This window comes from Beta vulgaris, chromosome 4 (assembly GCF_026745355.1).
Source record: "Beta vulgaris subsp. vulgaris cultivar EL10 chromosome 4, EL10.2, whole genome shotgun sequence".
NCBI classification, from domain to species: Eukaryota; Viridiplantae; Streptophyta; class Magnoliopsida; order Caryophyllales; family Amaranthaceae; genus Beta; species Beta vulgaris.
Genome location: NC_079205.1, coordinates 27,865,055 through 27,884,809, shown reverse-complemented (window position 1 = coordinate 27,884,809; position 19,755 = coordinate 27,865,055). Strand labels below are relative to the sequence as shown.

The 19,755-nt window shown below is 38.4% G+C and overlaps 2 protein-coding genes and 1 long non-coding RNA gene across 3 annotated transcripts; 2 read left to right on the top strand and 1 right to left on the bottom strand.

Annotated features, from left to right (window-relative positions):
• The first annotated feature begins 1,149 nt into the window (after positions 1-1,149).
• On the top strand, positions 1,150-8,058 carry LOC104907300 (glucosamine inositolphosphorylceramide transferase 1). The gene is made up of 4 exons (XM_010696214.4): positions 1,150-1,829; positions 1,979-2,101; positions 5,278-5,445; positions 6,163-8,058. The coding sequence occupies exons 1-4, from the start codon at positions 1,590-1,592 to the stop codon at positions 7,843-7,845; spliced, it is 2,214 nt and encodes a 737-aa protein (XP_010694516.1). The 5' UTR covers positions 1,150-1,589; the 3' UTR covers positions 7,846-8,058.
• A 2,720-nt stretch (positions 8,059-10,778) lies between these two features.
• On the top strand, positions 10,779-17,945 carry LOC104907298 (uncharacterized). The gene is made up of 4 exons (XM_010696213.4): positions 10,779-11,223; positions 11,309-11,428; positions 11,896-12,126; positions 17,383-17,945. The coding sequence occupies exons 1-4, from the start codon at positions 10,996-10,998 to the stop codon at positions 17,761-17,763; spliced, it is 960 nt and encodes a 319-aa protein (XP_010694515.1). The 5' UTR covers positions 10,779-10,995; the 3' UTR covers positions 17,764-17,945.
• LOC104907299 (uncharacterized) lies at positions 12,737-18,953 on the bottom strand. The gene is made up of 2 exons (XR_791997.4): positions 18,441-18,953; positions 12,737-18,283 (listed from the first exon to the last, which is right to left on the bottom strand). It is a non-coding gene; the product is annotated as an uncharacterized LOC104907299 (long non-coding RNA).
• Positions 18,954-19,755: the final 802 nt, after the last annotated feature.

The window sequence follows — 19,755 nt, the reverse complement described above, 5'->3', positions numbered from 1 at the left end:
AACTCCCTCCTCCCTCACCCTGCTGCCCACCAGAAAAGACACCCCTCCCCTCTCCCCACCCCGTCTCCTTCCCCTTCCCCAGCCCCAAAAACAACCCTCACCACTGAAACAACCCACCCCATCCCTGAAACCACTGTCTCGCAGTCGCCACTTCCCAAAACTCCGGCATCCTCGGCAACGACCGTCTCCACATCCACGACCTCTCCCCCATCTTCAAACTCGCCTTATTCGACACATCCTCTCTCTTTCTCCGAACACACCCTCTATCCGAACACCCTTCTCTCTCTCTTCGAAAACCCCTCCTCAAAACACATCTCGCTCTCTCTTCAAACACACCTCTCTCTCCAAACACACCCGTGAAGTCCACTCAGTTGACTGGAACCCCACTCATCGTGAATCCTTCATTTTCGGGTCATGGGACGATACAGTCAAACTGACGACCGTTGACCTCCCCACTAGTGTCGTGAAATTGACGACTATGAAACGATCGTTGATGAACTCCACTTATTCGAGGGTGGGGGTGGGGCTGGGGGTGGGGGAGGGGGAGGGAAGAGGTGGTGATTTTAGGGTGGGAAGGGGGTTTTCCGGTGGCCGGGTAAGGTCGTGGGGTGGGGAAGAGTTTAGTGTGCTGGTGGAGGGAGGTAAGGAAGAGAGAGGAGATAAGGAAGAGTGAGGAAAAAAAAGAATTTTGTTTTTTTAATTCAACAAAAAATAAAAACTAACCAATGAAATTGTGACAAGTGTCCTGGGCAACCTGTTTATCAGGTTGCATCCGATTTTTACCCATTTAGATAATTTTTTTGTTAAAGGTTGCATTATTAAGGGATAACTAAAAGGTTAGCTTATTCATTGCGAATGGTTAAAAGGTTGCATTATTAAAATAAAAAAAATCCTAAAATCATTCTCCTTTTATTTATGAAAAGGAAAAGGTAGAGACTGAAAAAATTGTTGTAGTTGGTGAGACAGAGTCTGGAAGGTTGAGAATAGTCGACCGCGGCGGCCACGAAGCTCCATCGGCACCGGGCCTCAATTTTTAGGCTTCTCCTTCGGCTGTATAGTATTATACTTTTGAATAGTAAATAGTACCAACTATATATGTAGAAGACTAGAACTAGAGATTTCCACCAAAAAGAACAATATACAGATCAGATATACTTCAGTTCCTAAAAAAAAACAATAAAGGCCGATATTATCAAATCTTGTCATTTTATAAAAGAAAAAGAAAAGAAAAGAATCATTTTGTGACGCTTTATTGCAGTTTCTAAACGGTGCTTTAGTTGAGCCTTTTTCTTTCTTACTGAAACTTTGCACGTTCTTTAACCTTTCATGTGCGTTGTTTCGCTCTCCTTTCTTCCCTTCTTCCTGGTTTTGTATTTTCCAGAAGAACAACACAAATTTAGGGAGGAGAAAACACAAAGCCCCATACAAAAGTTAATACTGTTAAAATTCGGAAAAATGAGAATTTTTCTGGGGTTTTCTGGGTTTTTATAATCTTGAATTTGATCTCGATTTTGATTGAGATCTCACCTTTTCAGGCGTAAAAGAGAAGTGGGTTGAGCTTAAAAAATTGAGGAAAAAGTAAGTTGAGAATGAAATTAGAGCAGCAGCAACAACAAAACTGGGTTTTCTCAACGGCATTCGTCTTCTTCTTCGCTGCTTTCTTGCTATTTGGTTCGATTGCATCCCTTTACTCGTGGGTTGTGTTCACCCCTTTTGTCCGAACTCCTTATGTGGGACCAACTCGTGGGTGCCAAGACGACAATGAGGGTTCTTGGTCCATTGGTGTTTTCTATGGCTCCTCCCCTTTCTCTCTCTCTCCTATTGAGGATGTTAGTGCTTTTACTCTCCTTAATTTTGGTCATGGAAAACCATTTCTTATGACGCTTCATGTTAGCCGACCCCAAATTATTACAGGAATAAGGCTTTGTTGTTGTTTTAAAAATTTATGATGATTTTTTTTTGGCCTTGATGTTTTCAGAGAAATGTGTGGAAGAATGAGAGTGCAGCTTGGCCAGTGACGAATCCAGTGATCACTTGTGCATCAGCTTCTGAAGCTGGATATCCTAGTAACTTTGTTGCCGATCCTTTTCTTTATATTCAAGTAAGCACTCTAATTTTTGCTTATTGTGATTTTTTAGGTGGAATTGATGTTGCTTGGACTTGATTTATGATTAAATTTTCCTTTATATCATGTGACTCTTTAATTGCATTTTAGAATGATTTAATGTCCATGTGTTGTGGGATTATTAAAAGTTAAATCCTACTAATCCATAATGTTAGCTCGGAAGATGTTTTCTTTTGAGCTGGCTTGAAAGATTGCAATTTATTTTTACTGATGAAGCATTTTGCTTTAACAGCGCATAAAAGACAATGTAATGTTGCAAGATGGGATCTTTCCTTTTTTTGTTTTGGTTCCGGGGGTGGGGGAAGGGGTGTGGGCTAAAGTTAATTAAGTCACTCATAGCTGTTATTTTTTTGTGACTTTTAGTGTTGTGGATTTCCTCAGCCTTGTATGTAAGGGTATAGTTGAAATTGTCATTACTTGATCCTGTTCAAAGTATATACTACCTTTATTACAATACATGCAACATAGGAATATGGCATATGAACTAAGGAAGGGGAGAGAGAAGGTGTAAGTTGTCTTTGTTTCCATGTGATAAAGAATTAAGTGGTACACGTCGTTTTGCTAATAAAAGTTCCAACGTAATGTTGCAAGTACTATGAAACATCCCAAAAAGATTTGTGTTGCATGTATTACAAAACGGAGGTAATATTTTTTTGGATAATGTCACTTCAGCCAATTGCACTTGAAATTTTTTCTAAAATTCTTTAGTAATTTGTAGCTGAACTCTGGAGTTATAAAATGAAGTCAACTTTGATAATGTGAAGTTAAATACATTGAATAAGATAAAGAAGAAACAAATGCATAGGTTCGGGGTCATTGTGAATTTTAATTGTAGTAAGAGATGATAATTCTCTTTCGATCAATTGTTCAAAGTTTCATATATTCACCATTTTGTGCATGTGAAAATTTAGTTAATAAATTAAGTTTGATATGATTAGTGATGTTTTTGTGTCTTGTGAGCTATTTTATCACTCCAAGGGCATGCTTGAATTACGGGTAATGTATTAAGAAGGGAATAAAAGACAAACAAAAGAGAATTAAGGTGTTATAGGTGGTATCAAATTTGTGAGGAGGGAGTAACGATCAGGTTCCATTTGGAAGTATTAGTTACCTACCACCCCCTAGGATAATATGTTACTCCCAAAATGAGAGTAATAGCTCCCCTTTCCCTATCTTTTTGCTTGCACCACCTACATCATCTTTTCTACTAGTGCCTACATCCATCTTCATTTTATCTCCATTTTTTAGTTCTAATAAATTATTTCAATATAACCTTGCCCTAAGCCTTTCACATTTTTTTTCCTTCATGTCATTTATCACCTACAATATAGGACATTTGATCCATATGTGAATTCCATGAGGTTGTGTTTTGGTATCAAATTATGCTATTGGTTGCTTCTCACCTAGAATGAGGTGCTTGGAAGACCTTGCGACTTGTGGGAATTTGTGATACTTTGAGATCCAGTTGTTATACAAACCTGACTTTGACAATTATTCCTGGATATGCTTTGAACATCTTTCATCTAGAAACAAATTTCCTAATCATAATAGCCTCCATCCCAAGATGTCTCTCAAACTTTTAGTCTCTCAAACTTTTTACATTATCGTACCTCTTTATAGAATCGTGTGTTAATTTCTATGATGTTTCCTCTCTCTCTTGATTTTTGTTACTATATGGATTGAAGAAGATATCAATTTAATATCAGTCCTAACTTTTGGGGGTGTTTTACAAAATGGTCTAAACAGGTTAACTTTTCATAAATTTTTTATATAAATTTTTTTCCCTATTCTCTTCCTCCTATCTCTCTCCCTTCTTCTTCCACTGCTCCCTTCTTTCCTATCCTCTTCCTCCTCTTCCCTCTCCCATGCCACCAACACTCAAGCCATCCCCACCCCCCAAACCCCTTCCCCTCGCCCACCCCCCAAACCTCGTCCCCCACCCTCGAAATTGATAGAATGATATAATTGTGTTGGATGACTGGTAGTGGCTTATACTTGATGTGGAGCATCCTCAAATTTAGCATAAAATGGAGACAAATCTATAACATTCTTGAGGAGGGAATAAATTCATGGGTGTAGTTGCAATCCCAGTACGGTTGCATATGAAAGAAGTGTATTTTATGGTGGTTGTTTATAATGGATGCAATTGCCATGTTTTCTTTTTGATCCTCATCAGCCTTTTATAAGTACATGTCGTTCCTATCAGCTGTATGCTTGGATTGGCTTTGTGTTGGGGTACATCGGACATTACATACGACTCCTTGAGATGGTTATAATACCATAAAGGACTTTGAGATTTAGCTTGTAATTTGGATGGTGAAAGTTGATATTAAATGCTAGAGATTCTAGGCAGATCAAGATTTAACATGTTATTGGTATGGAATATAATTTGAGAGATGTCAAAGTCTAAGTTGCTAAATAGGCTATCTATATGTGAGAGTTTGACAAAACCATGCAAACCAAAATTGATAGATGAGAAGGCACATGTAGCAGATACATGAGGGTCATATTTTGGATGATACAAGCCAAACACTCTAGGTTGAGCCGATGATACATGAAAAGGGGAGGGGGTGTTTCGGGGTGGCAGGGAAGGGAGGAATGGGGGTGACAGAGGAGGGAGTTGTGGGGTGGCAGGGGAGAGGGAAGAGGAGGAGGAGGAGGAGAGTGGTAGAGGGGGGAGGGGCAGGGAAGGAAGGAGGGAGGAGAAAAAGAGGAGGAAGAAGATAGGAAAAAACAGTAAGAATTTGTTTTTTAAAATAGACCTTTTTAACCTCTTTGACCAGTTACTAGTTAACCTGTACGGTTTGTTAAAATATCCCTTAAAGTTGGGACTTCTCAATATTAAATTGATGCTGTGAGTTTGTGACTGTTTTTGTCAAGGAGGCCATAGTTGGAACTGTCCTTGTCAATTTTTTCATTATTCAATATTGATCTACGATGACCTAGTTTATTTTCAGAGGTTGGCCATTCGTTTCATAGAAATTGAATAACGATCTTACGTCTCTCTAGTGCCATTTAAATTAACTATGAATTGTTACTTACTCAATAATGTTAACATATATTGCAAATTCCTTAGCCCATGTCGTCAAGCAAGTATCTTGATGACAGAGCTTAGTTAATCCTTGGTTACATCTCTAAATTTTGTGATGCAGGATGATGTGCTCTACCTGTTTTATGAAACAAAAAATTCAGTAACTATGCAAGGAGACATTGGTGTCTCAATGAGCACTGATAAGGGAGTGACATGGAAACAGTTGGGTACAGCTTTGGATGAGAATTGGCATCTTTCTTATCCATATGTATTCAACTACAATCATCAAGTAAGGGGTTTTCATTCCGCCTCTCTTTTCCATTTATTAGCTAATACTCTGCACTGATTTTCTCTAGCTAAGAGTAGATCTATTTGTTTAATGTGCCTTTAGTCCTGCTTTTTCCTCATTTTTGTCCTCAATTTACTTGGTTATGTGTAAAGGAATATTCTGGTGATTAAGATTACGAAAATGAGCTTACAAACAATATCTGGGTTGCCTATGATGTCCAGTTCTCTATGTTTCAGTTGCATGTTTTGTCAAAGGTCCAGTTTTTTTTGGGTGTTTGGTTTATTTAGATATTAGCTTGCTTCATTGCCTTGGTGTCGGTGTCTTTAACTTGAAATGTCTACTTTATGATCTCGTTGTTTATTTGTTGATGAATCTAGCTTTTGTTACTGTGGACATTAAGTCATGTGGTTTAAGAATGATATTTCTGAGAGTTTGTGCAAAATCTTGTTGGAAACTTGTATCTGGTGGACTGATCATCGATTTTGGGTTTTGCTAGTGGGTGTGTTAATGATAACTTAGCACATGAGGCATCCTCATGAATAAAAAAAAGTGAGACATCTGGATTCAGATTTAGATTGAAGTGGTTCTTTCTTCCTTAGTGCTTATTACTAGAAGACTTCGTAAATTGTGGCACTGGAATAATTTTGAGTATAGGATATAAACTGTATATAATTTTAGGGGAAATTTTATTAACACAGGGATGTTGGTTTGCCGCAGATATACATGCTACCCGAGAGTAGCGAGAAAGGAGAACTCCGACTCTACGAAGCTGTTAGCTTCCCACTGCAATGGAAACTGAAGAAAGTCCTTATAAAGAAACCACTTGTTGATTCCTTTCTTGTCAAGCATGGTACCATGTACTGGATTTTTGGTTCAGATCATAGTAGCTTTGGTGCTATAAGAAATGGGCGACTTGAAATATGGTATAGTGATTCACCTCTCGGGCCATGGAAACCCCACAAGAAAAACCCCATTTATAACAAGGAAAAGAGCTCTGGAGCTCGAAATGGGGGTAGACCTTTTTTATATGATGGACACCTCTATCGTGTTGGTCAAGACTGTGGAGCAACATATGGGAAACGTATTCGTACTTTTAAAGTGGAAATACTTACAAAGCATGAGTACAAAGAGGTTGAAGTGCCTTCAGGCTTTAAGAAATCATATAAGGGCCGCAATGCCTGGAATGGTGTTCGTCACCATCACCTTGATGTGCAGCAGCTTGGTTCTGGGGAGTGGATTGCAGTTATGGATGGTGACCGTGTGCCTTCAGGTGACTCAGCTGATCGATTTATTCTGGGTTGTTCTTCTGTTTTGGCTGTTGCTGCACTTGTTTTGCTGTTGGGTGTGCTTATAGGGGCAGTGAAGTGCTTCATCCCTCTCAACTGGTGCCCACATAATTTGAGAAAGAGAAGTGATTCTCTGTTAGCCTGGGAAAGACCGAACACTTTGTCTTCCAAATTGAGGCAGTTCTCTTTTCGCTTGCATAGATTACATACATTTCTACGAGTCTGGATAAGACCCAACACCTTCACTGGAAAACTGGTTCTCTTCTTAATTTTTATCTCAGCAGTGGTATTGATTTGCAATGGGGTTGCATACATCTATGGTGGGAATGGTGCAGAGGAGCCTTACCTGTTGAATGGTCAATATTCACAGTTTACTATGTTAACAATGACATATGATGCCCGGCTCTGGAACTTGAAGATGTACATTAAACACTACTCAAGGTGCTCCTCAGTAAGGGAAATTGTTGTCGTTTGGAACAAAGGTAAAGCTCCTGAAGTAAGTGAATTTGATTCTGCTGTACCTGTCAGGATTAGGGTAGAAAAACTAAACTCACTCAGTAATCGGTTTAAGATTGATCCCTTGATCACAACCCGTGCTGTTCTTGAGCTTGATGATGACATAATGATGACTTGCAATGATGTAGAGCGTGGGTTTAAAGTATGGAGAGAGCACCCAGATCGGATTGTGGGATTCTACCCAAGGCTTGTTGATGGGATCCCTCTTAAATATCGGGCTGAGAAGTATGCAAGAAAGCAGAAAGGATATAACATGATTCTAACAGGGGCAGCTTTCATGGATGCCAAGCTTGCTTTTGGTAGGTATTGGAGTGACGAAGCTACGGCAGGCAGGACAGTGGTTAACAAGCTTTTTAACTGTGAAGATGTTTTGCTGAATTACTTGTATGCTAATGCAAGCTCATCAGCAACTGTTGAGTACGTCAAGCCTGCTTGGGCAATTGATACTTCCAAGTTCTCTGGTGCAGCCATTAGTCGAAATACTGATGTGCATTACCAGAAGAGAAGTGAGTGCCTCTCACAGTTCTCAGAAATGTATGGTAGTTTAGTAAACAGAAAGTCCAATTTTAACCAGCGACTGGATGGTTGGGATGTATAGTCTGGAATAATATGCTTTGGGTATAACTTCTCTCCATCTCTTCTGCTAATGGGAAAGGTGGAGGGGTAAAGAGGAAAAAATGAACAGAATTGTTTTTTTAAAAAAAAAAAATTGCCCCACTGTGAATTTTCTGAGGGCTTTTTGATAGATTTGGAACTTAGCAGGTAAATGTACATGAATTTTCATTGGTTTGATATCGTCCGCTTCTTCAAATTTGTTGGACTTTACATTTCTAAAGTTATCGTTGTATCTTGTACGGGTTTGTCAAAATCAGCTTACACCTCTCTCTTTACACCCAGTTATCAGCAATCAATTCGGAAACGAAAAGTTGTCAAGAATAAGTCAAATTTTATGCGGTCTTTTATAAATAAGTAAGTGATTATATTGAAATAAGTTCACTTTGATATCATTCAAACTTTTAACAAGTCAAATGACTTGTAACTCGTGTAACAAATCAATTTTATTTATTTTTTTGCAATTTTTAGATTTTTTTTTTGTGTTCCCTCTCTTCTTCTCCTTACTATGGATGACACCGTCAACCATGATTGTCACCTCTCTTCCCCTACAGCAAAAAAAACCATCCTTTAATATCTTTTACCCTCCCAACAATCTCTCACCTAAAACCCTCTCCCTCTCTCACAAACTCAACACATCACCATGCGAAAACAACTCCAATTGTGCGCAACAATGCGGGTATACATTGACACGGTGAATCGCAACCCAATTGACATTGTCGATGTAATTGTAACTGCGTCACAAGAAAATTCTATCGTCCTCTAGAAGCTCCACAAGCAGAATACAACTTCCAGGGTTCTCATGCACCGCTTCATGAGCCACTCCCATTTCGTCGAGGACGTGGTGCTCTACTCCGGTGGCTAGTTTGCGCTCTGTGGCAGCTGGGGTGGCTATGTTGGTGGGTGGTGGTGTTGGCGGAAATAGGAGGACTGAGGAGCTAGAGGGGAATTGGAGGAGGGAACTAAGGAGTAAAGAGAGGTGGTGGTGGTAGTGGTGGGCGGTGAGTAGAGATGGCAATGGGTCTTGGACCCGACCTAGAGTCGCTAGGACCCGACCCATTTATAAGGGTCTGGGTCTAGAAATTTTAGACCCAATGGGTCCGGGTCGGGTCTGGGTCCGGGTCCACATATGCTAGACCCAGATCCACCCCGCGGACCCATTTATATATTAGAATTTTTTTTTACCTAAACTCTAGAACTTTTTGAGTTGTGATTTTGTGAACTCGTTAGTGTTGTAACTCCACTAAGACATGTAACTTTGTAAGTTATTGTAACATTTTAATATTTTACGAGTTAATTCTTAAAATTTTATTTAGAGAATGCTTTAACCATGGATACAAGAACCTATATATATTAGGGCGAAATTTTTTATTTACATATATTCAAAAATGTGATGAAAACTTAAAACTAAGATGGACCCATTTAGGACCCAGTAAGGACCCACCCTGAGCCGTGACCCAGCGGATCTGGGTCTGAAAAATCTAGACCCAACGGGTCTGGGTCTGCCAAAAATTAACGGGTCTGGTTCTGGGTGACCCGACTAGGGGTGCTTATCGAGCGAGCCGAGCCCGAATAGCACTGGGCTCGGCTCGAGCTCGTTTAAAATTTCCCAGGCTCGACTCGGCTCGTAAGCTCGCCGAGCTTGGAAGATCCGAGCTCGAGCTCGGCTCGTGATGGAAATTTGGGGCTCGAGCTCGGCTCGCGAGCTCGTTTAGGCTCGGCTCGAAGTAGGTGAGCTTGTTCACTCACCCATCATATGCTTTATACTTGATTTCCCTCTTAGCATTGCTAAGATTTCAATGTGGACTCCATGGTTTGTTAAAGAAAAACAAACTCACTATCCCATTTCAATGTGGAACTCCATATTTTGTTTGTAAGATAAAAAACTCATTCTACATATGCTTATATAACTTGGAATCCCTCTTAGCATTGCTAAAATTTCAATGTGAGACTCCATGTTTTGTTAAGAAAAAAAAACTCATTATACCCTTGTTAAAATTTCAATGTGGGACTCCAGACTTTGCTAAAGAAAAAATTATCAAATATTTTAAGTATTAAATAATCAACTATTTAAAAATATATACTTCTCTATGAAGAAAATAAAGTATAGTTTTTGTTGTCCAACCAAGGAGATACAAAATTAAACTTTAAGTTGAGTAAGGAGTAGTAGCTATTTATAAAGAAAATAAGGTTGATCCTTATTTTCTTAACCAATGTGGGACTTTAGTGCCTAGTGGAGTAGAGGTGAAGTTGGATCAAAAATTAAAATATACTTCCTCCGTTTCTAAATAAGTGCAACATTTGCATAGTGTTTACTATTCACAGTTTAAACTTTAATTAACTTTGGTGATTTACATTTTAGGAAAACATAGTCATGTGGGATCTTGTTAGATTCGTCTTAACATGTGAAATTTTTTAATATCAACTTTTTATAATTTTTACTTATTGATAATTAAAGATATTAATGGTTAAAATAATGCATTGACAAACGTGAAAACAAGAAATGTTGCACTTATTTAGAAACAGAGGAATATAATTTATAATCTAAATTAAAATATAAATTAGTATTAAATTTTTTTAATATAAAATATTTTTTTAATATAAATATTTTTTTTAATATAAAAATAATAAACGAGCTGCTCACGAGCTTTACGAGCCGAGCTTTGCCTAGCTCGGCTCGGCTCGTTTAAGTCTCGAGCCAAGCCCGAGCTTGAGCCGAGCTTTGACCGAGCCGAGCCCGAGCTGCTCGCGAGCTTGTCGGGCTCATTATCGCCCCTAATCCTACAACCTGAAAATTGAAGTCAATGCGTGAAAGTTTCTTTTGGCACCTGTGAACAACCGGATTCCCTTTTTACTGGAAGTTATGGACGAAAACAATTTGTAAAACAGTTCCTCACATAAAAGTACAAGTTATGATACTTATAGACAAAAAATAGTATAAATTACGAAAAACTTTGACTTATCTCATGTAATCTGAGTATCTGACCCACTGTTATAAGACAAAAAAATTTGGTGATTCATTCGGCCAAACATATAATCCACTATCGGCTTAATTCACCAATCGCAGCCGTTGTGTGACATACTAGACGGCTAGAAGCAGACAGGGGCGGGAGACTTATAAGTTAATAGTAAGTTGATGCTTGATAGAGAGAGAAACATGAGCCAGTTGGAGTCAAACATTCCGAGTGACGGGGGTGAAACTTTAGTGGAAGCAGCCTTACGAGTGCTCAACACAGCGGACCCCGTTGAAAAGGCTAAACTTGGCGACGCTATTGCGTGCAAATGGCTCCAAGGCGTCATTTCTCAACCTTACCATCCTTCCATCGACCTTCACATCCCCGACCGTCCTGCCCGCCTCACTAACGTAATCATATTGTATATCACCTGTTTCTGTTTGATTCAATGCCAAAGAGAGATTCTAATTATTTGTGTTTTCTTTTTATATGCAGGTTAAGTTGGTATCGCCGAGTCTGATGCCTAAGCTGGGCAGAGCTGGGAGCCTCCAGAGCCGTCAAGCAATCATTCATAGTCTTGTCCATATCGAGAGTTGGGCCATTGACTTGTCATGGGTAATTTTGGATCATATTTAATTCAATTTTCTGATTTAGTTTTGCCCCTTTCGTCTCTGTTTTTCGGTTTTGATTTTGAGTCGAAAAGTGTGTTTGGTTGAGTGTAAAATATTTTGGTGGAAAAGTAGTTTGCCTATTTTCCTTTGATTGGTTTGTAAAGGGTGGAAAATAGTTTTCCCGGTGGTGGTAAACATTTTTGCTTTTTCCAGTCTCAGTGTGTTTGGTTGGATGGAAAAACATTTTTGATGGAAATTTATTTCCGGGAAAATCATTTGACATTGAAAATGTTTGCAGTCCAATCAAATGGAGCCTAAATTTAGCTATCTTGATGAGTTATATGCTTCTTCTTGCTGTGCTTTCTGTTCTGTCATAGTTTGCTTACATCTTGATTTATCATTATTCAACACATTTTTCCTTCGGCTACTGTTGTGTTGTCATCTAACTCCTATCTCACTGTTGTGTTTTAGGATATTATTGCTCGCTTTGGCAAACAACAGACAATGCCAAGGGAATTTTTTACAGATTTTGTCAAAGTAGCTCAGGATGAAGGCAGACACTTCAGCCTTCTTGCTACCCGGCTTGAGGAACTGGGCTCTTCTTATGGTGCTTTGCCGGCCCACGATGGACTATGGGACTCGGCCACTGCAACATCAAAAGACCTCATGGCGCGGTTAGCAATTGAACATTGCGTCCATGAGGTATCGTTCGTTTATTCATACATACTATTATTAAATATTTGTTTTTCCTGTACTGTGATCCTAGAGTTGGCCACTTTCAAGTGTCTTTAGGTGTTTCCTTCTCTACGCCATAGAGCACTCATCATATTGCTCATCTTTTTTTCGTTTTCTTTTACTAGAAAAGTGGACAGGACAGTACATTAAGTTAGAAATACAAAGACCACGCATCATATGCTAAGGTTGCTGTGGAAACCTGCTTTTTCTGGTAAACGTTACTTAAGTCTGATATTAAGATGTTCTTATCAGGTTCGTTGGAATTACAACATTGTTGAGCGAAAGCTTTCTCCTATTCTTTGCTATGGCCATGGTTTATGGTGTCAAAACAAGGCCGCAAAGGTTTTCAAATATTTTTATGATCCTCTTTTCAAATAGTATTTGACAGTCTGAAAATCGTGTTTTTATTCCCCGATAATCCAAATAACGTTTCTCAGCTCACTTCTAAACAGAATATGGTGGTTTATTGTTCTCACTGTGATAACTGATTGATTCCCTGAACAATCAGTCAATAACAGTGTACACCTGCAACAATGAATAGCACAACAAATGCAGAAGAGAAGAGAAGAAATAGAGGTGCGGAGGTGAAAGTAGTCTCCAGACTTTTTGATTATGAGGGCCCTAGAGAGTAGAGAGTAACGATTACAAGCAGCTTAATTAGTAGCACTACTAGACAAACTAGCTAGAAGCAATAAGCTAAAAGACAAAAATAGTACAGCACATAATTAATCAGTCTAAAGGAGTAATAGCTGCAGACCTGCAGTTTCTAGGCTGATCTTCCTGAGTAGTGACATCCTAAAAGGAATAAAAAGAGTAACAAGAAGAAATTACATATTTCTTCTCTTCTTACGCCCCCTCAAGCTTGGCCAGTAGATGTTGGTGTTGAGTCACTATTAGGATCTTTGTGAGAATATCACCACTTGATCTGTTGATGGAACATATTCAGTAGCTATTTCACCATATTGTAGCTTATCTCTGAAGTGCTTTCCAGGTGCTTGGACCTCTCGTGTAGAAACGGATTAGCTGTAATTGCTAATGCAGCTTGATTGTCACATTTTAGAGTTGCTGGTGGCAAATCCTTAAGACCCAAGTCTTTCAGTAAAGTAGTGAGCCAAGTGACTTCACTTGTGGTAATTACTATTGATCTGTATTCAGCCTAGGCTGATGATCTTGCTACCATAGTTTGCTTCTTGACCTTCCAAGATATTGGGAATTGTCAGCATTGTCCTAAAAGAATAAGAATGCAATACCCTGAAATGGATATTCTTGACATAGGACAACTAGTATGCTGTAAGTGTGGCCCCTGATGATGAGGCTAGCACAATTCTTTGGGAATAGGATCCGAGTAAGTACCTTAGAAGTCTCTAGCAGCCTGCATATGGACATTTGTAGCCATGTGCATATGTTGGCTTAGCAACTAAACTGTGAATGCTATGTCTGGTCTTATTATTGTACTATAACTTTGCCTAAGTGCCTCTAATAAGTAGTTGGTGAGGGAATGGGCTCACCTTTTTTTCAGTTGTCAGTTTGAGATTAAGATCCATGGGAAGTTGTAGAGGCTTAGCACCAATTAACCCATATTCCTTTAGCAAGTCTAAGGTGTACTTCTTTTGTGACACAAAGAAACCAACTCTGAACGTGTCTATCTCCACCCTAGGAAGCATCTTAGTTCACCTACATCCTTCATCTGAAAAGTGTCACTGAGCATTTGCTTAAGTGTGTTTATGTTGTGCTTGCTATTTTTTAAGATCAGCAAGTCATCAACATAGATCAACAACACCTCAGTGATGTTGTTTTGTGAAGAAGTTGTAATCTGCTTTTGACTCTGCAAAACCAAATGTCATGAGAGTGTGACAATTTAGAGAACCATTGCCTTGATGCCAGTTTCAATCCATAGAGGAATTTTTGTAGTTTGTACACAAGATTTCCAGTTGATTTTCGAGGAACGTCATTTAGTGTCATTCTGCTACCACCTGTGGGATCTTCATGTACACATTCTCACATAATGCTCCATGTAAAAACGCATTGGTAACATTCATTTGAGTCGCGTACCAGTCTTGTCCAGCTGCAACAGCAAGCACAACTCTTACAATTGACATTTTCGCAACTAGTGCAAATAGCTCTATGTAATCCTCTCCATATTTTTGATTACATCCAAGTATCACTATCATTGACTTGCTCCTTTCTACTGTTCAATTAGCATTGTACTTTGTTTTGTACAGCCTGCCAGGAGGCAATGTGTCACTATCCATGTTTCATTGTCTTCTGCTTGCCTGAAAGTGGTAGGGCCTACGTTTTCAGTGAGAGTTGTCATGAAGCAAAAGGACGGTGGGTGGAGATGAGTTGTTCCAATCTGTGATGCCAAAGAGCAAACTGGTGAGGTTTGGTTTTGGGTGAGTTCAGACTCAGAGGGTTTTGGTGAATTTTGTGGAGGTTTCTTTGTGGACAGGAGAGAGTGAGGTTGGTAATGAGTTTGCGTGTTATTTTGAGTGGAAGGAGTTTTTGGCTAGGTTTATTGTGAGCACACAAATAGTACAAACCATTTTTAGCCTGTCCTATCTTCTTCACCCTTTTTGTGGTTCTATCTCTAATGATCCAATATTCAGGTAGGAATTCTATTTCATAATTGCTATCTTTCTCCAATTTCTAAACAGTTAGCAAATTATATTGAAAATTGGGCACACACAATACCTTCTCCAACTACAACTCAGGTGATACATCAACTTTTCCCATGTGAGTGATCTTAGCATCAGTAGCTCTAGTAGGCATATTGAGCGCGGACAATCCATCATCACAATGACTTTCCTCATGTGTTGTAGACATGGATTCATGTGATCAGAAGCACCTGAATCAATGATCCACTCATTTGATGCACATGAGACTCATTTGATGCACATGAGGCCTGAAAACACGAAATCATGCCAGATAAATGAGCATCGATATCTTTATCTGCCTCATGTTCTCTGATTTGCATTTGAGTTGATATAGCAGGGATCGGTCTTGCTATTTGATCTAACTGTTGCCGAGTGTGTAGGAGTCCTGAGTCCTCCCGTGACACATTAATAGCTACTTCAGGATAGTTAGGCTTGCTGTAGTTCCACTTGGGATTAACCATTCCCACTTGTTCCTTTTGTGGTGCCACAATTGTCCAGCACTTATTAACAGTATGTCCTACCTTCCCACATGCTTTGCAAGAAATTGATCTTTCATTTTGATATCTACCATCCATAGCAGAAATCTATATCTCCGGTTTTTGAGATTTTAGAACTTCTCTTTCAGACTCTTCCTGCTGCGACACAGAGCAAGCAGTTTCTACACTTGGTAGGGGACTCATCATGAGTATTCGGCTTCTTTTGAGGTCCATATTTGAGAGCTCACAGCATCGATAGACTCTTGTATTTCAGGAGTAGGGTTAACATCACAGGCATCAAGGTCATACATTCCAGTTCATCCCAAGTCATGGTCAATGCAGTGTAATAGTCATTTACAGATGACAGATTTTGTTTGGTTTCATACAAATTTTTGTTTTGTATTTTCTAGAACCATTTGCGAGAGCAAATCTTGTTTCCAATTGTTTCCAGATGTTGTTAGCATTGTTTACATACAATATGGACTTTTTTATAGCCGGTGACACATTATGATGAATCCAACCTACAACCATGTTATTGCATATGCCCCAAAGTTCAGATTTTACCTTATCTGTGGTGTCTTTGACTGTAGTGCCAGTTATAAAGCCCAGTTTCCTCTTTGAAGACAGATTAATCTCCATACTGCTTCTCCGTGACCTGTAGAATGCAGCTCCCTGCAGTTTATCCACAGAGATTGAGGCGGCACTATCTGAAGGATCTAGAAAAAAAGAGTGCTGCATATCTGTGAAAAAAGTCTTGACATTTTGATGAATCAAGAGGGAAAAGAAAGAATCAGATAGATAAGAAAGAAGAGAGACTGAAATAATATTCAAAGATGAGTTTTTTTGAGGGTCTCAAAGAAGAAATCTTTGAATGTGAATGTTAAGTTGCAGCTAACAGCACCCAGATCTGATACCATGATAACTGATTGATTCCCTGAATAATCAGTCAATAACAGTTTACACCTGCAACAATGAATGACACAACAAATGCAGAAGAGAGGAGAAGAAATACAGTTGATGAGGTGAAAGTAGTCTTCAGATATTTTGATTATGAGAACCCTAGAGAGCAACGATCAAGCAGCTTAATATAGTAGCACTACTAAAACTACCTAGGAGCAATAAGCTAAAAGACAAAAATAGTACAGCACATTATTAATCATTCCAAAGCAGTAGTGGCTGCAGTTTCTAGGCTGATCTTCGTGGGACTAGTGACATCATAAAAGGAATAAAAAGAGTGAAGAATGACATATTTCTTCTCTTATTACACTGGTTGCTGTTTATCCAAAGCAAAGATGGTAAGGGTCCTCTTGTGAGATGCTTGGACCAGTAAAAGTCCAATGGCTTACACCTCCATTATCATGAGGATTCAACACAGCCATTTGCCAAAAACCTTAAGCTCAGAGTCCCTTTCGTTCCTCGCTACTCCTGCTATAGCTGCCATCCTGAACTCTAGCTTTCCAGAAAACATCAAAGATCAGCTACTTTGACAAATGCAAGGAGAGCGGAATACCCAATTATGGTCCAACAGAGCATCGTTTTGCTTAAATAACCTTGTCAGGTAAATATAATTATGCTTTGCAAGTCTGGGTTGACTGGTGCATATTATCTATCCAAGGGCACAGTGGACGAGGATTCAGAAACAGAAGAACCAATAATAAACAGCCTGAATAATAGAGAATTTCTTGCTTTACTGCATTGAGGAGGAGTAACCAAGATATGCTGGGGTTAACGAAATTCTACTAGCGAATAATGGTGACATTGGTGTTACAAACCTGATGCATAAACAATTGCAAGGGTTTAGTTTGAGATTTAATGGCTTAACTCTCCTTAACAAAATGAACATTTAGGTAATAAAAAATGTAAAGACGTAGTATTTTCATCATTTTCATTTGAGTTTAGCATGCTTCACGATTCAACTATTGAGAAAGCACATGAGATACGACACTTCTGTTTATCATATCATGACAAATGTAATCATCTTAGCATATTCAAATTTCTATGTCATGTAAGTTTTCATTCTCTGACTGCTATGCTATGTGATATTTGTTCAATTGTCTCTCTGCTGAATGTTGTTTATCCTTCATTGTCGACAGGCCAGAGGACTTGATGTGATGCCAACAACAGTTGCTCGTTTCCGTGCTGGTGGTGATCATAAAACAGCAGATTTACTTGAAACAGTGATTTATCCCGAAGAGATCACTCATTGTGCTGCTGGGGTTAAATGGTTCAATTATCTTTGCTTGAGATCTACAGATCTTGCTCAAACTGATGAGAGCAGAAATAAGCAAGTACAGGTTGATGTCGAAGTCATTCAGAAATTTCACGCAACAGTTAGAACTTATTTCAGGGGGCCCTTGAAACCTCCTTTCAATGTAGAAGCAAGGAGAGCTGCTGGCTTTCTCCCTGAATGGTATGAACCTCTTGCTGTCAAAGAGTCGGATATTTCTCCTAATAGTAAAAAAATTAACCCTTAAAATGATTTTAGTGCTGATTGCTTTACGATCAATGGCTGTAACCTGGCTTCTATTGCAGTCAGTTATTCAATTTCATAATCAAAGATAGGAAATATGATCTTGTACTTTGGGACTAGAAGGTTTATCAATGAACCCACTCAATGCATATCATGATTCATGATTATGCTTCTTTTTTTCGATAAGATGACTATGTCTTTCGAATAACAAATAAATCATACGTTAGTATGTGAAATATTGGATTTATTTCAATTTGTATTTTTCAAAAAATATTAATATTGTATAATGTGAAACTATTGGGTCAGACCATCTGACCCAATATGTTCCGTCGGACGAAGCCGCGAAAATGACGACTCTGCTCCTTCATCTTCTTCCTCCGCCGTCGCCGCGCCGCTGCTCCTTCATCTTCTTCTGGTATGATTGATGAAAAGCAACCTGAAGAGAAATCCAATTTTTAATGGCGCCGAGATAATTCCCAAGATGTAAAGCTCCAGTTGGCTGGACTCCAAACACAACTCGCTTCCTGCAAAGCAAGAAATAGTTGATTAAGTGAAGTGTATTGATTGCTTTCCATTATGTGCACCCAGTAGTTGTGCCATATACAGGAAGGAAGCAGTATGTGATGATGTCAACAACTCGTGAGAATGAAAATGGAGAATTTGAGAAGCGCAAAATACAACCTGCTACACACCCTGATACTGATAAGGTTAGGTCTATATTCCAACACATTCTTGAATCACTGGAAAGACTAACTGAACTTAAGACATGTGTACTTTTTGTTAAATGGAGGAGAGATAGAGTTAGTAAGAGAAGATAGAGACTGAGAAAGAGGCGAAGAAGATAGAGAAAGTGGAGAGAGAAAAATACTTGGTATGGCAAGTAACTGAACTTAGAAGACATCCAACTGAAAAAAAATGAAGACTAACTAAAAAAGAATGAAGACTAACTGAAAAAAAATGAAGACTTACTGAAAAAAAAGTAAGACTAACTGAAAAAAACTTAAGACTAACTGAAAAAAACTTAAGACTAACTGAAAAAAAAGTAAGACTAACCGACAAAAAAGAAGACTAACTGAAAAAAAATGAAGACTAACTGAAAAAAAATGAAGACTACCTGAAAAAAATAAAGACCAACTGAAACCCAAGTAAGTCTAACTGAAGCACAAGAACCAACTGAAAAAAAAAGAAGACTAACTGAAAAAAATTGAAGACTACCTGAAAAAAATGAAGACTACTGAAAAAAATGAAGACTACCTGAAAAAAAAATAAAGACCAACTGAAACCCAAGTAAGTCTAACTGAAGCACAAGTGCTTCTAACTGAAGTGGTACGACGAGAATATTGTGTCGGACGACTCCGACACAATACGAACTCATTGTATAATTGGTATTGAAAGATAAATTAAATATATTAATGGTCAAAAATTGTGTGTTGGAGAGCTTTAAAGTCAATAAGTTGCCATAATGGTTTTATCAATGTAGGCTCATATAAAGAAACTTCAGAATAAAGTACATGAATTGCTTTAATCGTGAACTCTAATATTATTTGAGGCTTATTTATGAACTTCTAAATCAATATTATTGATGCCATTCATTTTATAATCAGTCATGAAATAAAAAAAAAAATCTTATTGAAGCTATTAGTTTAAATAACTAAAACAAAATATCAAACTTTGAAAATTAGTTTGCAACAAGCTTTGAACCTGTAACATCTTGCTATTATACATGACATAGTTACCATCTCAATCAACTTTTAATCATTACTTAAGCGTCCATATTGTTGTATTTGTACCTTTTAAATGTTGAGTTTTCCAGTAATATATTTTAGTGGGAATGGCAAAAAAATGCCTATCAAGTTCGAAAACAAATACCAACTCGGGGCAACGTCCGAGCTCAAGTACTAGTTTAAATAACTAAAACAAAATATTAAAATTATTGTAGATGAGCTTACTGCTGTGATTTGATTCTATAAGCATACTTTCATAAAACTATTTTCCT

What these genes read in the sequence shown, in the direction of transcription:
- LOC104907300 (XM_010696214.4), top strand. Translation starts at nt 1,590, where the DNA reads ATGAAATTAGAGCAGCAGCAACAACAAAACTGGGTTTTCTCAACGGCA. An exon ending in CTCTCTCTCCTATTGAGGAT is followed by an intron (nt 1,830 to 1,978) that starts GTTAGTGCTTTT and finishes TGATGTTTTCAG; the next exon opens with AGAAATGTGTGGAAGAATGA. An exon ending in ATCCTTTTCTTTATATTCAA is followed by an intron (nt 2,102 to 5,277) that starts GTAAGCACTCTA and finishes TTTGTGATGCAG; the next exon opens with GATGATGTGCTCTACCTGTT.
- LOC104907298 (XM_010696213.4), top strand. Translation starts at nt 10,996, where the DNA reads ATGCTTGATAGAGAGAGAAACATGAGCCAGTTGGAGTCAAACATTCCG. An exon ending in GGGCCATTGACTTGTCATGG is followed by an intron (nt 11,429 to 11,895) that starts GTAATTTTGGAT and finishes GTTGTGTTTTAG; the next exon opens with GATATTATTGCTCGCTTTGG. An exon ending in TTGAACATTGCGTCCATGAG is followed by an intron (nt 12,127 to 17,382) that starts GTATCGTTCGTT and finishes CATTGTCGACAG; the next exon opens with GCCAGAGGACTTGATGTGAT.